The sequence below is a fragment of the Miniopterus schreibersii genome, assembly GCF_964146895.1.
Source record: "Miniopterus schreibersii genome assembly, chromosome: 9".
NCBI lineage: Eukaryota > Metazoa > Chordata > Mammalia > Chiroptera > Miniopteridae > Miniopterus > Miniopterus schreibersii.
In genome coordinates, this window is record NC_138118.1 from 39,895,303 (window position 1) to 39,915,726 (window position 20,424).

A 20,424-nucleotide genomic window follows, 5' to 3' on the forward strand; every position below is an offset into this window, starting at 1 on the left:
CTTTTGGAGTATCATTCATTTATCAGCTGAATACTATTTATAAGAATTTGAATGAATTTTTTTACTACTAGAATAAGCATTTCCTTCATTCTAGATCATAGTTTTTTTTGTTGTATGGATTTATATAAAAAATTTAGAAAATTTCTATGAAAGAAACTTTTATTGAATATTATAAATTTTCTAAAATTTTGGTGAGATGTAAAGCAAGACTGTGAGAAAGTAATATTTATTGGTCACCCTAGCTGGTTTGGCTCAGTGGTTAGAGCATCGACTTGTGGGCTGAAGGGTCCTGGGTTTGATTTTGGCCAAGGGCATGTATCTCGGTTGCAGGCTTGTTCCCTGGCCCCTGTCGGAGCGCAGTTAGGAGGCAACCAATTGATGTATCTCTCTCTTATCGATGTCTTTCTCTCTCTTTCTCTCCTTCTCTCCCTCTCCTTTCCACTCTATCTGAAAAGCAATGGAAAAAATATCCCTGGGTGAGGATTAGAAAAAAAGAAAAGAAGTATTTATTTGTCATGTATTGTTAAATCCAAGGCATAATTTCCAAATAAAGTTAACTTTCTTCTCTAAACATGTTTTTCATTTTTTAATATTGTAAGACATGATTTGTATATGACTATGTTTATGTTTAAGCAGAAGTATTAATGAACATTAATGTAAAACATTTTTATTACCAGGTATACCTATGACAAAAACTATGGGAATGCTCTGGAAATATACTTAACATTAAGACATAAGGATGTTTTCCAGTTGATTCACAAGCATAATCTTTTCAGCTCTATCAAGGATAAAATTGTTTTATTAATGGATTTTGATTCCGAGGTAATGTTTTTATTTTATTTTAATAATGATAACTTATTTTTACTCCTTCAAATTTTTAGTAACTAGACATCTATCCAAATGATAGAGTAGTTAGTAAATCACATAGCTTGACTGTATGCTGATCATGTTCAGAACACTCTGACCCTTGCTGTATGTTAGGTATTTTAGAAGTTGCCATTCAGAAATCCTTTATTTGATGTGATTTTTCTGTAAAAGCAATCATAATTTGATGTGGGACTTTTGAAATTGTGTGTGAAGTAAATTTTTAGTAAAACAATTCACATGATTCATACAAACAAAGAAACTATATGCTTTGGCTCATTCAACCCTCTAAATTGTATGTGCCAGAATTAAAATTTTAAGTAAACTTTTATTTTGATCTACTTATTGTAACTTTATTCCTTCGCATTTACAGATTTAGCATGTGGAGTATCCACTAGTCCCAGATGACACTTAGATCCAGGACATGTGGGATGTGTTATTTTATTGTAAGACAAATTTGAATGGTGGATTGCTTGACTAATGATGGCACCCAGCCTCCACAGCTCACAGGGGCTCTTTGTAAAGTGATACAAACCGTGTGTGAGAGTGTGTGTGTGTGTGTGTGTGTTTATAAAAGAAAGCTAATGACAAGTTCTAATGATTGAAATAAAAAGGTTCATAAAATATAGTAGTTCTTATTCAGAAAATTGAAAATTTAGGTAAATCAAAGAGGAGAATATTAAGGATCCAAAAGGTTTACTGGGATTTTTCCATTTTAATTTATGTATGTAAAGGTATTATAGGCTATATTATGTATATGTGTATATTATATATATTATACATATATGTTATTTATTAATCTTCACAAACTTAAACTTAATTTAAATAGAAGCTAAATATACCTCTTTTTTTTGAAAGATGACTTTAGCTCATTTTTTTCATTCTGAATGAATCAAGTCTTTAGGGACTACAGATCTAAAGAGAATTAGTGCAGTTCCCAGGAAGTTCAGGTCTAGAGGTTCTATGTCTCTGGCTGAAGATTATTAAGAAGATGAGGCGCTTATATAAAAAATTATTACAGCCCTGGCTGGTGTTTCCCAGTGGTTAGAGCGTCAGCCTGCCCACCTGAAGGTCATGGGTTCAGTTTCTGTCAGGGGCACATACCTGGGTTGCAGGTCTGATCCCCACCCCAAGTCAGGGTGTGTGTTGTGTGGAAGGCAACCAATTGATGTGTCTCTGTCACATCAATGTTCCTTTCTCTCTCGCCCCGCTTCCTCCCTCCCTTCCACTCTCTAAAAATCAATGGAAAAATATCCTCCTTGGGTGAGGATTAAACATAATAGTAATTTAAAAATTATTACTTTTGCCCATATTCTAATGCCTCTTCACTCACCCACCTATGTGTCTCAAGAATCTGGTTTTGCAAATGTAGCTGTAGAAAAAAAGATGAATGAGCTGAAACTAATTGCTATTCAAGAGTATGAACCAAAATTAAGGAATCATAGAGTTTTCTAATTACAACGTACCTGAAGGGTAATCTCCCAATATCCTCATATTTCAGAAGAAAAAAATGTCCAGAGCAGACAGGTAGGTAGTAGCAGAGGCAAGAACAACACCCAGGTATTCTGAGGCTCAGTCTGGTGGGCTCTTGTTACAAACTGTCTAATTTGTGTTTCTAGAATATCAGAGGTAGCTAAAGTAAGTTCTAAAAGTCCATAAGCCTTATATCATTCTGAAACTTCAGGTATCTTACTTTTTTCTGGCTCTTATCCTCTTCTCCAGATAAGACCAGCTCCTTATATCTGTGAAATCTGTAGAGGGACTCAGTCAGTAATCAGGTGGCCAGAAGAAAAGCTCATTTTTGTGGTATTGGGAACAATATTCTCTCCGTAATTATTGAGATTCACATGAAAACTTGTGAAGGTATCTGAAACATCAAGGAGGCTATAATAGGTGTAGTCAAGATATTTTGTATTTGGTGAGTTATAACAAGGTACCATTTCAGGAGTATACAACACACATAGGCCTCAGGTTGAGGCCTATTTTAAAATGCGTGCTTTTATAAATATATCACTTAACAGTGATTGTAAGGCTAAGGACCTCCTTATGTATGGAAAATAAGCCTTCTGCCTTTAATTGTGACAGATATACAATACATTGTGTTCAGTCTTCTCTTATGTGGCAAATTTCAATGACTGGCTTTTTTTTTTTTTTTCATTTCAGAAAGCTGTTGACATGCTTTTGGACAATGAAGATAAAATTTCAGTGAGTATCTTTTATTTTCATATATGTTACCAGATGAGTGTCTGGGATCATTATAGCCAAAAAGAAGACAGATGTGTATCAGATAAGTTTGCACCTATATTTGTGTCCTCATAACTCTGTGTTTAAATTTTTCTTTTTTTCTCTAGATTAAAAAGGTAGTGGAGGAATTAGAAGACAGACCAGAATTACAGCATGTGGTGAGCATAACAGTTGTCTTCTTTTGCCCCTTTGATTGCATAGTGGGGCACATCACCTTTCAGTACTGGTGTGAGAATACTGCAGTGAACTCTTTGGGTTAATAGATTGGAGGTTTAACCACAGACAGTATTCTGTATTTATCAAAATTTGGCATATGTCCTGAATCCAGGTTAGGGATTAATTACAGATCAGACACTTTAATTTGACTCACAGTTGATTTGTGATTTTAGAAAAAGTTATCATATTTACTTTGTGTTATCGAGCTTGCTTAGGAGTAAGGGACTTCCTACTATTGTTACTATTTAACATAATTATCACATAAATTATACCACAAAATGATCAAGGAACCGTCTTGTTTTTCCCACTCACCTGATAGTAGCTAGTCCCACTTCTCTGGTGTGGCCTTGGTGGTGGTGCTGTTAAGGCCCTCTGTTCTAGATTTTCTTTGGGGGAATACCTTGATTCTCTGCATTGCTGTCATTATGGGAGTAAAGCAGGAGTAGGTGTTTTCTATGTTCTTTAAAAAGTGTACAAAGAAAAGGCTTTAATGAAAATAGGGATTATTCCTGTAGAACTATGGGTACCATATACCACGAGTGCTCTTGTATCTTTGCCTACCTTTTTGCACCCCAGGACAAGACTCTGGGAATAGAGTATTTTATTCAAAAGTTAGTTTTGTGCAGCTGCTATTGCTATATCGTTTATGATTTTAAATTTCAAGATTATCTGCTGACCCGAGCAAGGTGGCACTATACTGGCCACCTTGGGATTTGTTTATAAAAGTGATTTCTAGCCTCTTTGTGCCATGAGACAGCATTGCAGGTGGTGGGTATCTGTGTGACAGTCTAATTAGTGCAGTGGTGAAATTGTGGCAGATCTCACCCTAAGAGGGCTCATCTTCCTGTCAGGTAACGTAATGTCTCTATAAATTCACCTCAGCTGATGTGACAGAGCCTTCCTATTCTCTGGGAAATACCACTATGTGTCCAGCTCACACACTGACCCCCAGCCGGGGCCACTGGACTGGCAGGCAGACCACGTGGAGTTCTGTCTGACTGCTGTCCCCCCGTTCTTGCCTTTGGGAGATGCATCTGTCCTGGTTAGGCTTCTTTAGTGACCACACAAACAGGGAATATCACACTTCACCTAACTCATTGACAGCCACAGCCTCAGGGGCAGGTGGATGCTCTGTGCTTCTTTTGGACCAATTTACTCAAGGTGTGAATGTACTTTATGTGAATGATGTGATGAAGTCTTTTAGCCTCTGGTGGGTTATGGGATGTTTGTTTACATTTAACATTAAACATTGAACATTGATTTTCCAATTTCTTTGTAATGTATTGGTAGACTTAATCTTGCCTCTGAGTAGAAAATGAATTGCTTCCTGTTGAAGTCCATTAACTGTTCCAGACAGCTGGGGAAAGTAATGAGTTTTGAAAATTGGTTTAGAATACCTGTACTCTCCTTGCTTTTTAGTTGTTATTTTTGTCTTTGATGTTACCAGTGCAGGCAGCATTTCATTTCGAACACAGATTCTCAATACTCTTAATAGAGAGGAGATGCAGAATGTATGAGGATTAATTTAGTGCTTGCTGCTCCAATTTTTAAGAACATATTCTTATCCCATGATTCTACCCCCTTTTATATAAAGGCAAGAATTTTTATGTCCTAGGGAGACCATTAATCAAGCTTTTTGTTTTTGCAGTAAAGCAGATGACGGTGGCAATATTAACAGCTATGATTGATCCTTGAACAATGCCCGGCTTAACTCACAGAGGTGAAAATCTGTGTATAACTTTTGACTCCCCAAAAACTTAACTACAGTTGCCCCTCTGTATCCTGGGGGGACTGGTTCCAAGACCACCTGTGGATACCAAAATGTGCAGATGCTCAAGTCCCTTATATAAAATGGCGTAGAACAATGCGAACACTCGGCCCTCCTCATCTGTGGTTCCCTAGCTGCAGATAAAAAATACTGTGTTTGATCTGCAGTTGGTTGAATCCACAAATGTGGAACCCTAGGATACAGAGGTATATTTATTGGAAAAAAACCAGCATGTAAGTAGACACACACAGTTCAGATCCATGTTGTTCAAGGGTCAACTATACCGTCAACGTTTCTGTAGTGTTTAGTGTATGCCAGGCGTGGTTCTGGGTGATTTACAAATGGTAGCTCATTCAAGCCTCACAACAACCCAGAGATTTTTCTGAGATTTTTCCAGATAAAGAAACTGGTCACAGAGAGGTTAGTGACCTCCCCACCTAGTTAGTAAGTGGTAGAACCAAGCCACTCTGGGCTGTTCTAGAGAGTTTCAGAATCTCCTTGCTCTGGCAAAGGTATTTCTCTTTCACATTCAGATTTTTTCCTGGAAACTGCTTTTCCCCCAGCCTCACCATGGAAGCTGTTGAGAATTGAAAATAGGTATGTTAAACAGGTATTGCTTTTCTTATTTTAATATTCATGGTTTATCCCTTTGTTCTTTTTAGTATCTGCATAAGCTTTTCAAAAGAGACCATCATAAGGGGCAGCGCTACCATGAAAAACAGATCAGCCTTTATGCTGAATATGATCGACCGAACTTGCTTCCATTTCTCCGAGATAGTACCCATTGCCCACTTGAAAAGGTAAGTCACAGCCTCTGTCACTCACATTCAGGTGAAGAAGTTGTCATTGTGAGTAAGCTGTTGGTTATTCTAGTCTTCTTGTCTCTGCTCATCTATCCTTCTTCAAGGGGAAGACTGTTTCTCTAAGCAGTAGGTTTTGCTGGGACATTCTGAGAGATGGAGGTCCTGTTGGATTAGATTTTGGTAAGGAGCTCAAGTATTTCTGCCAGGTTTAATTGGAATAAAGGTTTAATCCAGGGTCTAGTCAACCATATAGCATAAACTGTGTCAGGAGTCTGAGTCAGTTTACCAGGATCAGCATGGGGCCTCAGAGTCAGCCTGGGAGGGAGACTGAAGCCAGAAGCAATTGCTCCACTCAGGACTCAAGGTTGGTAACTTAGGCCCTACACCCTGTCTACTGTAAATATCCACCTTATGTGTTTCTGTATTTCTTTCTCACTCTACATTTCATTTCTCTAGCACACTGTGTCCTGTTATAATTAGAGTAAATATATACACTAGCCTCTCTTTTCCACTATCTTGTAAATTCTTCAAGAACAAGGAGATTTTCCTCATTCATTTTGGTGAACACAGTAACCAGCACACGTTAGACACTTACTTAATAGTTTGTTGCACCATGAGTGAGTGCGTGAATGAATACAAAGTTCTAGTTAGGGCTGAATATGAACTAGAAAGTTTTATGTACCTGTAGTAAACTAAATACTTCCTGTGCAGTTACTAGATACTGGGCAATCTAAGGCCATCAGTATTGTTTCCCATGATTCTTTATAACATCTGGAGTGCTATCTAACATCTACAAGTGTCTTACTAAATTCATATAGCCAGGTAACAAGTACTTTTAAATCAGCTGTATGTATCAGCAAAACAAAAAAGTATTTGACCCAGCTTATGTACACTCACAACCTAGTTTCTTCTTCAGCCCATGATGATTAATGTGTTGGATTATTAAATGTGTTGGTTTTACTATAAACCAGTTTCAGCTCAGCAGATTTTCAAAATCTCTAGTTAATGAAAAAATATCTTGCCTGCTTATTAACTTAATTTATGGAAACCTTTAACATTTTATATTTTGGCCCTAAGACATTTTCTCAAAAATACATTTGGAAATACATCATCGTACTCTAAAAGTAAAAGCAAATGTTCCCTCTCTTTTCTAATCACGCAATCTATAATCTAGAAAAAGAGTGAGAATCTTACTCTTTGAACAGTGCTCCTTCATTTGTATCACCTTTTTTGAGGAAACATTATTTCCAGGAGGATGCAGCTGTTTCTGGTTGACTACTCAGAGCCCCGAATACATGGGTGATCAGTAGCCAGCCCAGGCTCCTTCTTGTCATTCACTGAACACAGGTGCAGAGGCACCACCCAGATTCCAATATGTTTGTTTCTCACACACTTTTAACTCATCTCTTTTACATTTTTCCAGTCTAGTAATGTTCAACAGAAGGTGTACTGCTCTAACTAAAGGGGAGCATCAGAAAATTTTTGGACCTGCACCTGGTACTTCTAGTACACAGAGAATTGTGTAGACCTTTTAGAATTTCTCTCTCTGATCCAGTGAAAAGAACCAATTGCATAGAAAATAACTTGACACAAATGTACTGAAACCAGTTATGTTTTAAATAGGTGTTTTTTTCAGTTATCTCATGTTTTCCACTGAAAGAGAATTTTGAATAAAATGGATTAGAGACGGTAATGATGGAAACATGGCATTATAAAATAATCAGTAACCCACATTTTTAGAACTCTCTACAGGGGCTTTCATGTTATAGGTCATTGAGACTTCTTCATGAGAGATTTTTTTTAATTAGGATCCATTGTGGAACATTTGTGTGTTTGCAAAAAACATGTAACTATCCTTGCTCAGGTACCCAAAGCCATCTTAAAAGAGATACTCTTTGACTTTATTAACTCATGAAGGATCTCATTCTTTTTTCCCTAGAAGAACCCTCTGTACATTTACTCATCTGAGAAACTAATTTCTTTCATATTTACTTGTAACATGAAAAAACTACCAATTCAAAAAAACAAAGTAGGTTTTCCCCCATTAAATGCATCCTGAGCATGCTAATAGTGAAGTGGAGGTCATGGAGTTTAGGTTCGCCTGTTTTGTCTAAAGAGAGACTCAGAAAATTTGGTCTCCTTTTCTACTGAATGTAAAGTTAAGAACTTAAAAATTTTAATGCCCCTCCCACCCAGGAAGTCTTTACTTCAGAATACTTGGATTGTTTAGTCCCATAGGTGCTTAGGCAGTATTTCTATGTTTTTATTTAATGAGAAATGTCTCAGGTTTCAAGCCATTTATTAGAGGGTATGGTGACCTACTATTGTTGATAATTCACTTCTGGCAGAATAACAGCTCTATCTTCCTCATTTCTGGTTGTTTGCCTTTGCTGGGACTGGGAAATTGTTGAGAGGAGGGGTGATTTCAAATGATGACTGGTTGAAATCTTCAAGAATCCAGGTCAAACTTATTTTGAATTGATTGAAATCCCAGAATTAATAGTACTGGGTGAAAAACTTTGTAGAGTCCCTGACATTACATCAAAAGCCCTTTATGGTTATCAAAGACCAGAGTTCAGAATTTAAAATCACCAGAACTCTTAAATGCCAAAATTAATCATGAACTTTTATGAAATTGTTTATTCTAAAGGTGATACAGATTTGGTAGGAATTTATAACATCTTCAGCGATTTAAAAAGGCAATAAAAATTGTTTGTTTCTATTGTGTTTTATAATATGGGCTGTGCTTTCATGTGCCTTATTTTTATATAATTTCTACAGAAGTGCAGGTAGGTGATTAAGGTCATTTTGTACATGACCAGCTGAGTCTTCAGGGGTTGAAAGAAACAGCCCAAAGGCTGGAGCGAAATAAGTCTAAGAACCACAACTTGGAACCTGGATGTTTTAACTTCAGGTCCCATATTTTTTACACTATGGTAAGGAATTATTTTTCAGGTTTAAAACGTTAATTAAAATAACAACAACAATACTTCTTAGTATTTCGAGAATCATGGAAGATACCAATTTTTAAACTGTTAAACTCTCCTTTCTTCTGTAATTTCCAGGTGTGGTCAACAGGCACTTGTTTTCATTTGCAAATCTAATTTCCTTATGCATAGAATAGTTAAAAGCACAGTGTCAGCTTAATATCTTTAGCAGATTTATATCTGAATTTATGATCTCTCTCATATCTAATGGCATTTACAAGGTGGTAGTTTTTATGAATTTGGAGGAATAAAGCTGAGAAATGCAAAGTTAGTTGATTTCCATTAAATTTAAAGACAAAATTAGATAAAAGGTGACAGGCGCAAGGCTAGGTAGAAATCATTATTTAATTTACAATTGATAAGGTTCTCATTAGTTATCCCCAAATTTTAACTATGTTCCTTATCATTATACTACATCAGAAGAAGGAAAATTAAAATATTTTTGCATCATTTTTTACTCAAAATCTATCATTCTTTTCACCTTTATTTTTACTATTCTCCTTTTACCTGTGTGTCCTATTAGCTTTAAAAATCTTAGTTTCCAAACTCTTTCCTCTAGAGGGAGCACTATATGGCCCAGGAACATTCAAGAATCTAAAATAAGGAACCATGATTTTATACTTCACTTGTGTCAGTAATAGAAAAATTATTTGAACCAGAAATGTTTTTTAATACTTTACTCAAAATTTCTAGAAATTATTCTAGTGTCTCTACTTCTCACATAGGAGAAAGGATAATTTAAGATACTTTTCTGAACTAGTCATAAAACATTTTAAAAATCTGACATTCAGATTTCAGAAACTCACATTATCTTTGAGCTTGTTGTTACACATCCGCTTGCATTCCAGACCATTCTTGACTTCAAACTTGCCTTTAGATGTTTTTTTGTACATGAATTATCATATATGATAGTATCCTAAAAGAGCTTTCAGCAGCATTTTCCTGTAGAATGTTCTGCAATTGAGTATTTGAAATATGGCTAGGAACTGAATTTTTAATGTAATTTAAATTTAAGTAGTCACGTAGCAAGTGGCTACTATCTTGGATAGCTCGGGAGAGCCTTCAGACTGCATGTGGTTTGAGACAAGCATTTTCTCAAGCATTTATATTTGCTCAAGAAAAGGGAGAAAGAGAGATGGTTCTCCTGGTACTTTAAAGTGTCAGTTAATTTCCAGGTACAAAATTAATTTATGGATACCTTCCAGTAATAAACTACTTTAAGCAATTGGATGTTCTACCTATCTAATTGTGTTACCACAATCTGTTTATCTGTGAATGACACAGTTTCACTAAACCATAAGCTGTCTATCTGTATCTCTATCTGCTAGCACAAATCTAGGCACTTAGTTGTTTTCTCAATAATTTTATGTTGAAATAGTCCCAGGTTCCTTTGACTTAAGAGTTTTTACTTTTTCCCTTACTAATTAAACTTCTCACATGTGTTTCCTGAATCTGCTCTACTATCATCCCAGAAGAGTTTAAAGTTGGTAAGAATGTTCCATTGTTTAGGATGATGATTCGTAGGCATGATGGTATAGAGGGAGGTAAGCCATCTTTTTAATCAAAATGAATGAGGATTGCCCTGGCCGGGTGGCTCAGTTGGTTGAAGTATACTAGAAAAGGTCTTGTGTTCAGTTCCAGATCAGGGCACATACCTAGGTTGTGGGTTCGATCCCTGTCAAGGCGCATATGGGAGGCAACTGATTGATGTTTCTCTCTCACATCAATGTTTCTCTCTGTCTAAAAATCAATAAAAACATGTCCTCAGGTGAGGATTAAGAAAAGATGAATAAGGATTTTCTAAATGATAGTTAAGATTAGATTCAGCAATGGGTGATAAAAATCCCAAAATAATAGTGGCTTAAACAGAGTAGCAGTTTAGTTCTCTGTCACATGGAAGTCCTGGTGGAGTGTTTCTGCTGATGGTGGCATGCCATAGGGTCCAATACCCAGGCTCTTTTCTCTTGTTCCCCCACCTTGTGTGACCTTGATCTCATGATGTGAGATGGTAGCATCCTTGTTTCCAGGATCAGATTGGATGAAAGGACTAAACATAAGAAAGCAAAGGGTTCGCACGTGCTGCTTCTTAAAGAGATCTCCCTGAACCTTCCATGTTTCTGTTTCATCGCTGGGGGACAATAGTCACATAAGTCTCCTACCACTGTGGAGGCTTGGAGATTTTTTTTTTAATTCTGGTCAGGTACCCACCTGAAATCTTACTACTATAGAAGAAATGAGTAAAAGTTATTGGGGACAACTAATTATCTCTGCCACGTAACTTTTAAAGGAATCTTGTGAGTAATCGAATTAATAGTGTTTCCTCCTCTTTGTTACCTTCAGGTCTTTTCTTTTCCTCTTTTAAGTGATTTGTATACTTTAAAATGCCATCCTAATTTCATTGCCATTCTAAAGTAAGGTGTTATTTTTTTTTTTCTTTTTATGTTTTATTTGGGTTTTTCCCCCCTACGTTGATTTCTGTGGTCAGCATTTTTCCTCTCTTTTAGTTAACCTCCAACCAGAGGCATAGATTAAGTCAAAAATCAAAATGTCAAAACTAGCTCCTGCTGTCCTTTCCCAAGGTGGACCATTGAGCCAAAAGAGCTAAAGAACTTGAGCTGTTCTTTTTATCTTCTTGGTTCTTGTTTTTAAAACAGCTTTGGCTGGTTGTTTTTAAATGACCGCTCTAACTGTGCAACCCAGTAATCTTCCTCCTGAAACCTTTTTTGTCTGCTCATTTATTGAAAAAATATTTATTGCACACCTATGAGTTAGTCATTGTGCAAAAACACAGGGCTTGAAGTGCACATGGTCCCAGCCAACAGAAATCAGACAAACAGGAATTTGTGAAGATGTGTGCAGGTGCAATGAGAGTAAGTGCCTGAGATCTGACCTGGTGTTGGTCCACGGAGGATTTGTCTGAGGGACTTGCTGGGGTGGAGAGTGGGGAGGGAGGGCAGCACTCCAGGCCGAGAGGCAACAGTAGAGAGTTAAGCAGGGTGTGAGATGTTACTGCACAGAAAGGCAGGGCTTCTGAGGCCACAGTGAAGATTCTCAACTTTAAGTTGGAGCAGAGTAACAAAATAGGAAGGTTCCATAGTAGGCATGTGAGTGAGGTTATTGATGGACTCTTACTCATACTGCACCCCATTCAGATGCCACCTCTGTGAAGCTTTTTATAAGAGGGCCACACCAGAACTCATGTCCTGTATCTATGCACATAGCCCTCTATTCATGCTCCCCCTGGTCATGAGATTCTGTGTTGTCACATTTCTGTCACCCTCTCTGGACCTTATGCTCCCTGGTGGACTCATGCTCCCTTTACTTCTACTGAGCCACCTCCATCTCCTCATCTTTCTTTTACATGTCGTCACCATCATCAGCATTTGTATTACTGTCATCATTGCATCTCTATCCAGCTGACTCTAGTGCCCAGCAGAGTGTGCAGTAAATATGTGTCAGTTCATTTAGATGATTGAATTGTTTATGATCACATATTGTTGTTTTTTATTCTCAAGGAAATGCTATCATCTGTGTAGTCCCTCATTTCTTCACTTGATCTTCTCCTTCTTAATTGTCAGGTGTTTTTTCTCTCTCATTTTTGACAGATCCTTGAACAGTTATTTTAAACCCTGTTAGCTCACATTAGACACATTCTCAGTTCTTATTTATTTGTGTAACAAATGCTCACTGAACTATGGTGCACTCAATACTGGGGACGTGCACAGTGAGCAACAGCCCTTGAATGCAGCTGTATCCTGGTGGAGGGAAACAGAGCTTAAACCAAGGACTGTGGAATGGCAGTTGGGGAATGGCAGTGCTGTGAAGAAACCTAAAGCAGCAGAAAGTGAGAAAGCTTGGTGGGAAAGGACCTCTCAGCATCTTGCTTTCTGCCTTTATTCATGGAGTGTTCTGAGTTGTCTCCAATACAGGGATGGGCAAAAGTAGGTTTAGAGTTGTAATACAAATAAATAATATAATAATTAATAATAATATAAGAATAAACTCTTCTTTGTGTACTCACAACTGTAAACCTATTTTTGCCTATGCCTGTGTGTTGTCAGTTAAAGTGTATAAGGACTAACACCTCTCTGAGAGATAAATGGGTACAGCCATCAGCAAAACCTAAGAATAGTTGTGTTTTTGTTTGTTTGCTTTGTTTGTTTTTTAAAGTGAGGCAATGGAAAAATTTTTTCAAACCTGTGTGTCTAAGTGACTCTAATAATATTTGTTCTTGTCTCATAAGCCGTAGTAACATTTTGCCTTGCTTTATTTGAAGGCTCTTGAGATCTGTCACCAGAGAAACTTTGTAGAAGAGACAGTTTATCTTCTAAGTAAGTAGTTTTCACTCATTTTGGTATCCATAAACTAAGAAACTAAGACAACATGATATAAACTGTCTTAAAAATTGACATAGGTTTTAGAGCAAAGTAACACAGAGGTTAAAACCTATTTTATATAAGAATTTAAAACATGGAAAAGGAGACTTCACAGCTTAATAGAGAAGGGAGAGTTATTTAATAAATGCTGTTGAGGTAACATTAGTATTGTGTAATAAAAAAAACTTATCAGCTTATATTACCACATCTTGATAGAAAATAATGTTCATTTTCAAAGGTCACACCCTAAATAATGGAGGAAATGCAATTGAATATCATAGTTTTTGAAAGACAGGAAAAGTTTTTAATATGATTTAGCTGTCAGTTGTCCCTGTTCCTCTGGTTCCTACTTCCACCTTTCATAGTCTTTGTACCATGTTTACCAAGACACAGAACTTAGTATCTTTTCATATTCCTTCAAAATGAACCATTGGCATAAAAGCAGTGTAGGTTCCTGAAGATTTCCTAAGGAAGCTCTATACAGATATTTGTAGCTAAAACATAGAGTTCATATTAGGTGTTTTTCAGTGTCACTTCTCTTCCCTATACCAGTAGGGTTTTTTCACTTCACGCCTTTCCCTCATATAGCACTCGGCCTCATTGGCTCCTTTGGCCTCTGCAGTGAAAAATAACTCAAATCTTCTCTTCCAATTAATGAGTGCAGATTTATGGATGCTCAGCAGCAAACCTAGAACTATTTGTCAGTTATAGGGCCTACCTTCCTTAGGAGAAAGTGTTTTGGGACAATGTTTTGTTACTTATGTTATTTTTTAAAGACAAATTGTGGGAATAATATTTGTAGGAAAAGCAAAATGGGATAGAAGATAAAACAAATGGGACATAATTTTATTCACAGGCCAGCTGTTATGATTTAATATTGGCTGCCTGGAGTGAGGAAAACTCGATCCATTACTAGCTCTTGCTGCAGGCCAAGGGCCAGGGATAAGGGTGATAGCCCACAGCCAGGCAATTGCTGCCCTTGCTCTGAGTAAAGCTTTCTATATGTAGCATATTAAAATCTCATGCAAATTGTTAATAAAACCTTTAAAATGCCAATAAATCAATGAGCACAGTGTATAAAGATAATAAAATAGAAGCATAGCTGGCAAATACTTTTATTTCATGAGGGTTATTGAAAGACTTTCCCCCTGAACTTGGAAGAGAAGGTAAATGAAGTAGCTGTCTGATCATTGAGTTTGCAGTTGGAACATGATGTATCAGAAGAACATTATGCAAAGCTACCTATTTGAGGCAGAATGACTCCAAGGCCTTTATATATTTATTTATTTTAATTTTATTTATTTATTTTTATTGAATTTATTGGGGTGACATTGGTTAATAAAATTATATAGGTTTCAGGTGTACAGTTCTATAATACATCATCTTTATATTGTGTTTTGTGTTCACCACCCCAAGTCAGGTTTCCATCCATCACTTTTTATTCCCTCTTTCATCTTCCCTCACCCACTTTACCTCTGGTAATCACCATACTGTTGTCTGTGTCTGTGAAATTTCTTTGTTTGGTTGGTTTTTTTGCTTAATCACTTTTTTTTACCCAGCCCTTTACAAGTCTTAGTCATATGTGGGTATGAAGCCATCCAAACAAAATATAGGCCTGAGAAGGAAGCCAGCATCTGACAGACCTGGGTTCAGATTCCAGATCTGCCATTTAGTAGAAAGTTACTAACGTTTTTGTGTCTTATTCTATAAAATAGAAATGTTAGTATAATATACCTCATAGGATTACAGTGATGATGAAATGATGTCATTCATGTGAAGCACTTAAATGAGTGCTCAGCACACAGTAAACACCCAGTAAATAGGAGACATTTATTTTACCATGTTATGCTAATATCACATAAGAAAATATGCTTTTGTCTTAGTTTTCAAACTGTATAAACAAATTAAGAGATAAGCTATTTCTTTAACAATGTTTTATTAAAATGTCCTAAATGAAGTATTTCTCACATCTTTGCTAGGCCGAATGGGTAATAGCCGAAGTGCCCTGAAGATGATCATGGAGGAATTACATGATGTTGATAAAGCAATTGAATTTGCCAAGGAGCAAGATGATGGAGAGCTCTGGGAAGATCTGATTTTATATTCCATCGACAAGCCACGTAAGCAAAAAAGCCATCTACGATTATAACTTTTGTCTCTCAATATAGCCAGTTATGTCTAGAGTAAGAATTATCTCAAGACACATTGAGTTAAAAATATGATCAAGTATCTATAATAAAAATAGGCTAAGGACATTGTAACACTTTCCAATACTAGTCCTGTGCAGAGAAGCCTGAAGACCCATCACTTTGTGTTACCTGAATGTGATAAAGAACAAGTGGTTAACCTGATAATATTAACTCTATCCTCATGAAGCATATTTTAACCTACTACATCAAGAATTTATTTATTGGCCCTTCGCTTGACCATTTGCATTGAGTCTCCCATTCTGGAAAGAAACAAAAGCAGCCACTTTTAACAGTACCCAAGTTCTCTTTTAAAGAAAAAAGAAATGATTGGGAAACTAACAGTAGTAGTTTAAAATCTCCTCCCTTCTCTTTATTTTTTGGTAGGAAGACTTACCTATTTCAGAATTTTCAAGTTCTAGAAATTGTTGTTATAATTGTCATTTAAATGTGAGCTTCAAGAGGATAATGTTAGCATGACAAAGTAGTCGTTTAAGGATCTTAAATGAAGCCAAGTGGGTATATGTAACTCATCGCATCATGAACTTGGGTCAGGCCTGGGTCTTGCCAGCTCTGTGACCCTGGATGGATTAGTGAACCACATCATTTCCCATTTCTATAAAATGAAGACAAACACTTTATTTCCCATTTTTGTAAAATGGGGACAAATAACATTCCTACCTTGCAGAATATTGGTGACAAGCATATGGTAGCTGAGCCATAGTAAATTCTCAATAAATATTAGTTGCACCCCTTTAAAAATGCAAATTGTATTCTGAGGTAATCATTTGTTTTCTGTTTTACATTCTTCAAATTTAGCTTTTCCTCTATGTCATGAGGAAAAGGAAACGAAGATTATTTTTTGAGAGTTTAGAAATTGAAATTTGAAGGAAATATTTTTTTCTTTGAGTTACTTTTGGCGTAAAATTGCATTATGTACATTGTTTATGTGTTAATTGTTTTATGTGGTATTTTGTAGCATTTATTACTGGCTTGTTAAACAATATTGGCACGCATGTTGACCCAATTCTACTGATTCACCGTATCAAGGAAGGAATGGAGATTCCCAATTTGAGAGATTCCTTGGTTAAAATTCTGCAAGACTACAATTTGCAAGTAAGTATCCTTTCTTGGACAAATAAGCATGCTGAGTGAGTTGATTAATCACTAGATAAACATTTCTAGGGTTTATTTTAGATATCAGTCAAATAATTCAATTTGATAGTTGTTAAGGACCCAGACATTTGGAAAACTGTTCAAATAGAGAAACTAGAAATATCACCCTTTATGGAAGCCATATGATTTTTAACCACCCCCCAGTTTTCTGCTATTGATGAGCAGACCTTCTTACATTTGTGTGGTAAATATAGCATGACACAGGGAGGGGGTGGTTTCCATGGCTGTTAGATCAGACCACCCAAACCATTTTTGAGTAGAATGAATATTATGAAACATATTATGTACACTTGGGAGAATAAAAAAATATTTTTCAAATAGTTTGATAATTTCCTTGAGGCCACTCAGTAACCTATTGCCTGAAACATGTTAAAATACAGGATTTTATTAACTTTTTTTCTAGACTAGTACAATTTTATTATCTGTAATAATTTAGAATTTGTGATAAGAGCAATGGAACCCACCATTTTCATATAAATAATATGCTAATTGCATAGCATCCTAATTTTTTCTTTAAAAGGACTCTAACAATTAGTATTTTTTAGGATGCCAGTAGCTTCCACACAACTTAAAACAATTGAAAGCACATTTCTTTAACAATTCAGACTATTCTTTGCCTACTTTATTTTAAACTGAGATTTTGTTATAATATGGATGAAATTGCTTTCCTGGGAACATAAAGATTTTTTTCAGGTAGAACTGAAACGTAAGGTTAGGGGAAGAGAAGTGGTTACCATGATTAGTAAGGAGAGGGGAGGATCATGATGAGGATTTGTGGGGTCTGTAGTCACTATGAAGGGTGCGAGTGGGGCTGCCTGCTGAACTCAGGTGGTGGCCTCAGATAACAGGCAAGGGGCAAAGAAGAAATTGAGGAAGATTGATGGCAACAAGAAGATATGTGAGAGATGTAAAGGAGTGACAAGAGCTGGAGGGACAAGAACTTGTGGCCAGGGAATAGGATATTGTTACATTAAAGTTTCCGAAGGAGTCATTGTGAACATGTTCAAAAAGTGGTGTGAAAGTAAAGGTCATTGGATTGGAATTAATGGAGAAGCTGTGAGGGCACAGTGAGTCATCCAAATGGGCACTGAGGAAGGGGGAGCCCAGGCTGTAAGTCAGGCTCCATCCTCCTTGGTGAACTGGGGGGTTAGCCTTGCAGCCCACAGGTGACTCGTATTATTACTGTGTAATACAACTTTGAAGGAGAAAAGGTTTCCTGAAGGTGGGATGTGAGAGAACAAAGAGCCTTCACTCATGGGGGCTTGTGGGAAATCAGGATTCTGGGAGAGAAATAGGTTAAGGCAAAGAGGTAGAGGGCCTGTTCTGCAAAAAGCTCCAAGATATACAGGTATTTACTTATTTGGAGGTTTCCTGATGACCTAGGGAAAAGTGGTCAGAGGGGGAATAAGAAGGTCAGGGAAGGAAAGAATAACATGGGAGTAGGTTAATAGGTGAGGAGAGGTAACATGAGGAGCTTGCATTCTGCAGTGCCCAAGGGATGTTATCAAAAGTTTCAAATCTAATTTTGTTAAGCAGTCATTTAGGTGTCTGAACAGCTCTCCCCCCAAGGAATGTGATGAAGTAATTACCCCTTCTGTACTCCAGCTACAGTGCATGAAGCCTAGCCTGTAGGTTGAAAAATGTGCCTTGCTTTTTTCCCAGTCTCTACAATGCCTACAAAAGTGCCTAATAGAACCTTTTACTAGGCTCTTAATCTAGGGAACCAAGGTCATGGACACCACTGAACCTCACTGCTCATTCATTTTTTTATGAATAAATTTGCATAGTTCTGAACTAGCTGGGTATAAAAATAAAATTATTAAATGCAAAATGAATTCCATATAAAAAAGTATCCACTAAAACAGCTGTTAACCCAACATTTTATCCTCTTAATTATATTTTTTAATGTACGGAGAGCTTTTCCTTAAGAGTCTCTGGAGCAAAGAGGAAGGGATCCTCAGGGAAGGTGGCAGAGCCTGTAGGAATCCACTGGAGCTCAGATGTGTTGGAGGAGGCATAGAGAAAATGCTTTACTCAGGCAGGTTCAAAGAATTCTAGGGCATATGTCTTACTTATATATGAAGAGTGAGTTTAGAACTTTTTTCTGTGGAAAAGGCTTACTGGTTTATATTAACTATTTTTTTTAGGCAACCTATTTAGAGATCATCATAAATATAACATCTATTTAAAAAGCATTTTGAAGTTTCCATAAAGATTTCCCATACATGTTTTAATTTGATTGTCGAGTCTTTTGTTTGTTTCATGAAACTTTAGTTGATTTTCACATGTTCTAACAGGATAAAAAATTGCCAACCCTGTTAATCCCAAAAATTGGGGGGAAAACCTTGTAGGTCCATGAATTTTCAAGAATGTAGAACATGCTTCGTATGGGAGGGAGAGGCAAGGTTGTAATGAGGAATGACCCTGGAAGACATTAAGACCTATTCAGTAAACAGTGGAATCCATGGAGAAAGGCTCACAGGGTTTGTCAGCACCACATTTTCTAATATGCCTGGGAATCTCTAAAGGGGGCAGATTTATAATAATATATGCAGCACTTTAAAACTTATGTGGCCACTGAAAATGCTTTGAGAGATCACTCATTAGCTAATTGCTAGTTGGAAAAAGAGAAGGTAGAGAAAGTTGTGGGAAAAATTTTAAATGAACATTTCTGGTTTTAAAGTTTCATGTTTTCCAAAATGAAACACCTTTCTTCAATTGAAGTTTGGCATTAGGCACGTTAGATGTCTATGACATCATTAAAGTTAAGGAAATATAATCAACCACATTATTAATGTTTAAGTTTTTAAAATTTATTTTAACTTAAAATGTTTCTAGGCCCGATTTAAAGGAAAAATAGCATTTATTTTTATATACATTACTTACAAAACAATATGGTATAAATTATATTTCTAAATTATGGCCACAATTTCCAAATTATTTTTATGGTATAAATTTTTATATTTTTAAAACATTTTATTCATAAATTTAATATTTATTTTATCTATTTAGCATTTATATCCATTTCTGTTGCTTTCCCCTTAAGAACTTTAGCATCTTGGTTCTGAAACACTTCTCTTTTGATAGACTTATTAGCCAGTCATTTCATCCTCACAATGGTCCTTGAGGAACTTTCATCTTCCTTTTACAGATGAGAAGACTGAGTTTAACAAGGTTAAAAATGCCTTGCCAGTCTGGGAAACTGATGAACTGGGTTTGAACCTCTGACTAAATCTCACAGACCTGGAGATAAGTAGGATGCAACGATTTTTTCGAGTGGCTCATGATTTGAATTTATATTTCTGGGAGAAGTAAAAAGCTTTAAGACTTGGATTTTGTTAAACTTCACACACATACATACACACAGGTAAACTGACTCCAGACGTCTCCATGCCTGTCAAAGTTATTATCCCCTTATTTCTTTATCATTTCCCATATTTCTCTACTTTGAAAGCAGAGACAAATGAATTAAGAGGAAATAACAAATTCTTTCTTACCTGCCCTCTTTTGGGGCCACATGGGTTTCTTTTGACTCACAGTATATAAACTCTTAATTTCTAAGAGAGAGTTTTTAAGTTTATAAACCCCTGAAATAAACCTTTAAGATAAAATGAATATTCTTTCCTTTCAATTTATTTCAGGTTGGCCTCATCACAGCTTTTATGTGACATAAAATGGCCTTTGACAACCAACTATAGCTTCTTTGATCAATATGACACATGCAAACTTTGTGCTATTATAAATTGAAATATGATTGTATTTATAATATTGTTTTTATTTCTAACATGAGACCTTAGAGTCTTT

The 20,424-nt window shown here is 36.3% G+C and overlaps 1 protein-coding gene across 2 annotated transcripts in view; it reads left to right on the forward strand.

The window, feature by feature from the left end:
• VPS41 (VPS41 subunit of HOPS complex) overlaps positions 1-20,424 on the forward strand; it is a 184,657-nt gene that overhangs the window by 148,077 nt on the left and 16,156 nt on the right. For both annotated transcript variants that reach the window (XM_081147818.1, XM_081147819.1), the window contains 7 exons: positions 678-822; positions 3,028-3,069; positions 3,216-3,266; positions 5,755-5,892; positions 13,159-13,213; positions 15,238-15,378; positions 16,424-16,560. In XM_081147818.1, coding sequence (XP_081003944.1) covers positions 678-822; positions 3,028-3,069; positions 3,216-3,266; positions 5,755-5,892; positions 13,159-13,213; positions 15,238-15,378; positions 16,424-16,560 — 709 coding nt within the window. The remainder of the gene's footprint in view (positions 1-677; positions 823-3,027; positions 3,070-3,215; positions 3,267-5,754; positions 5,893-13,158; positions 13,214-15,237; positions 15,379-16,423; positions 16,561-20,424) is intronic.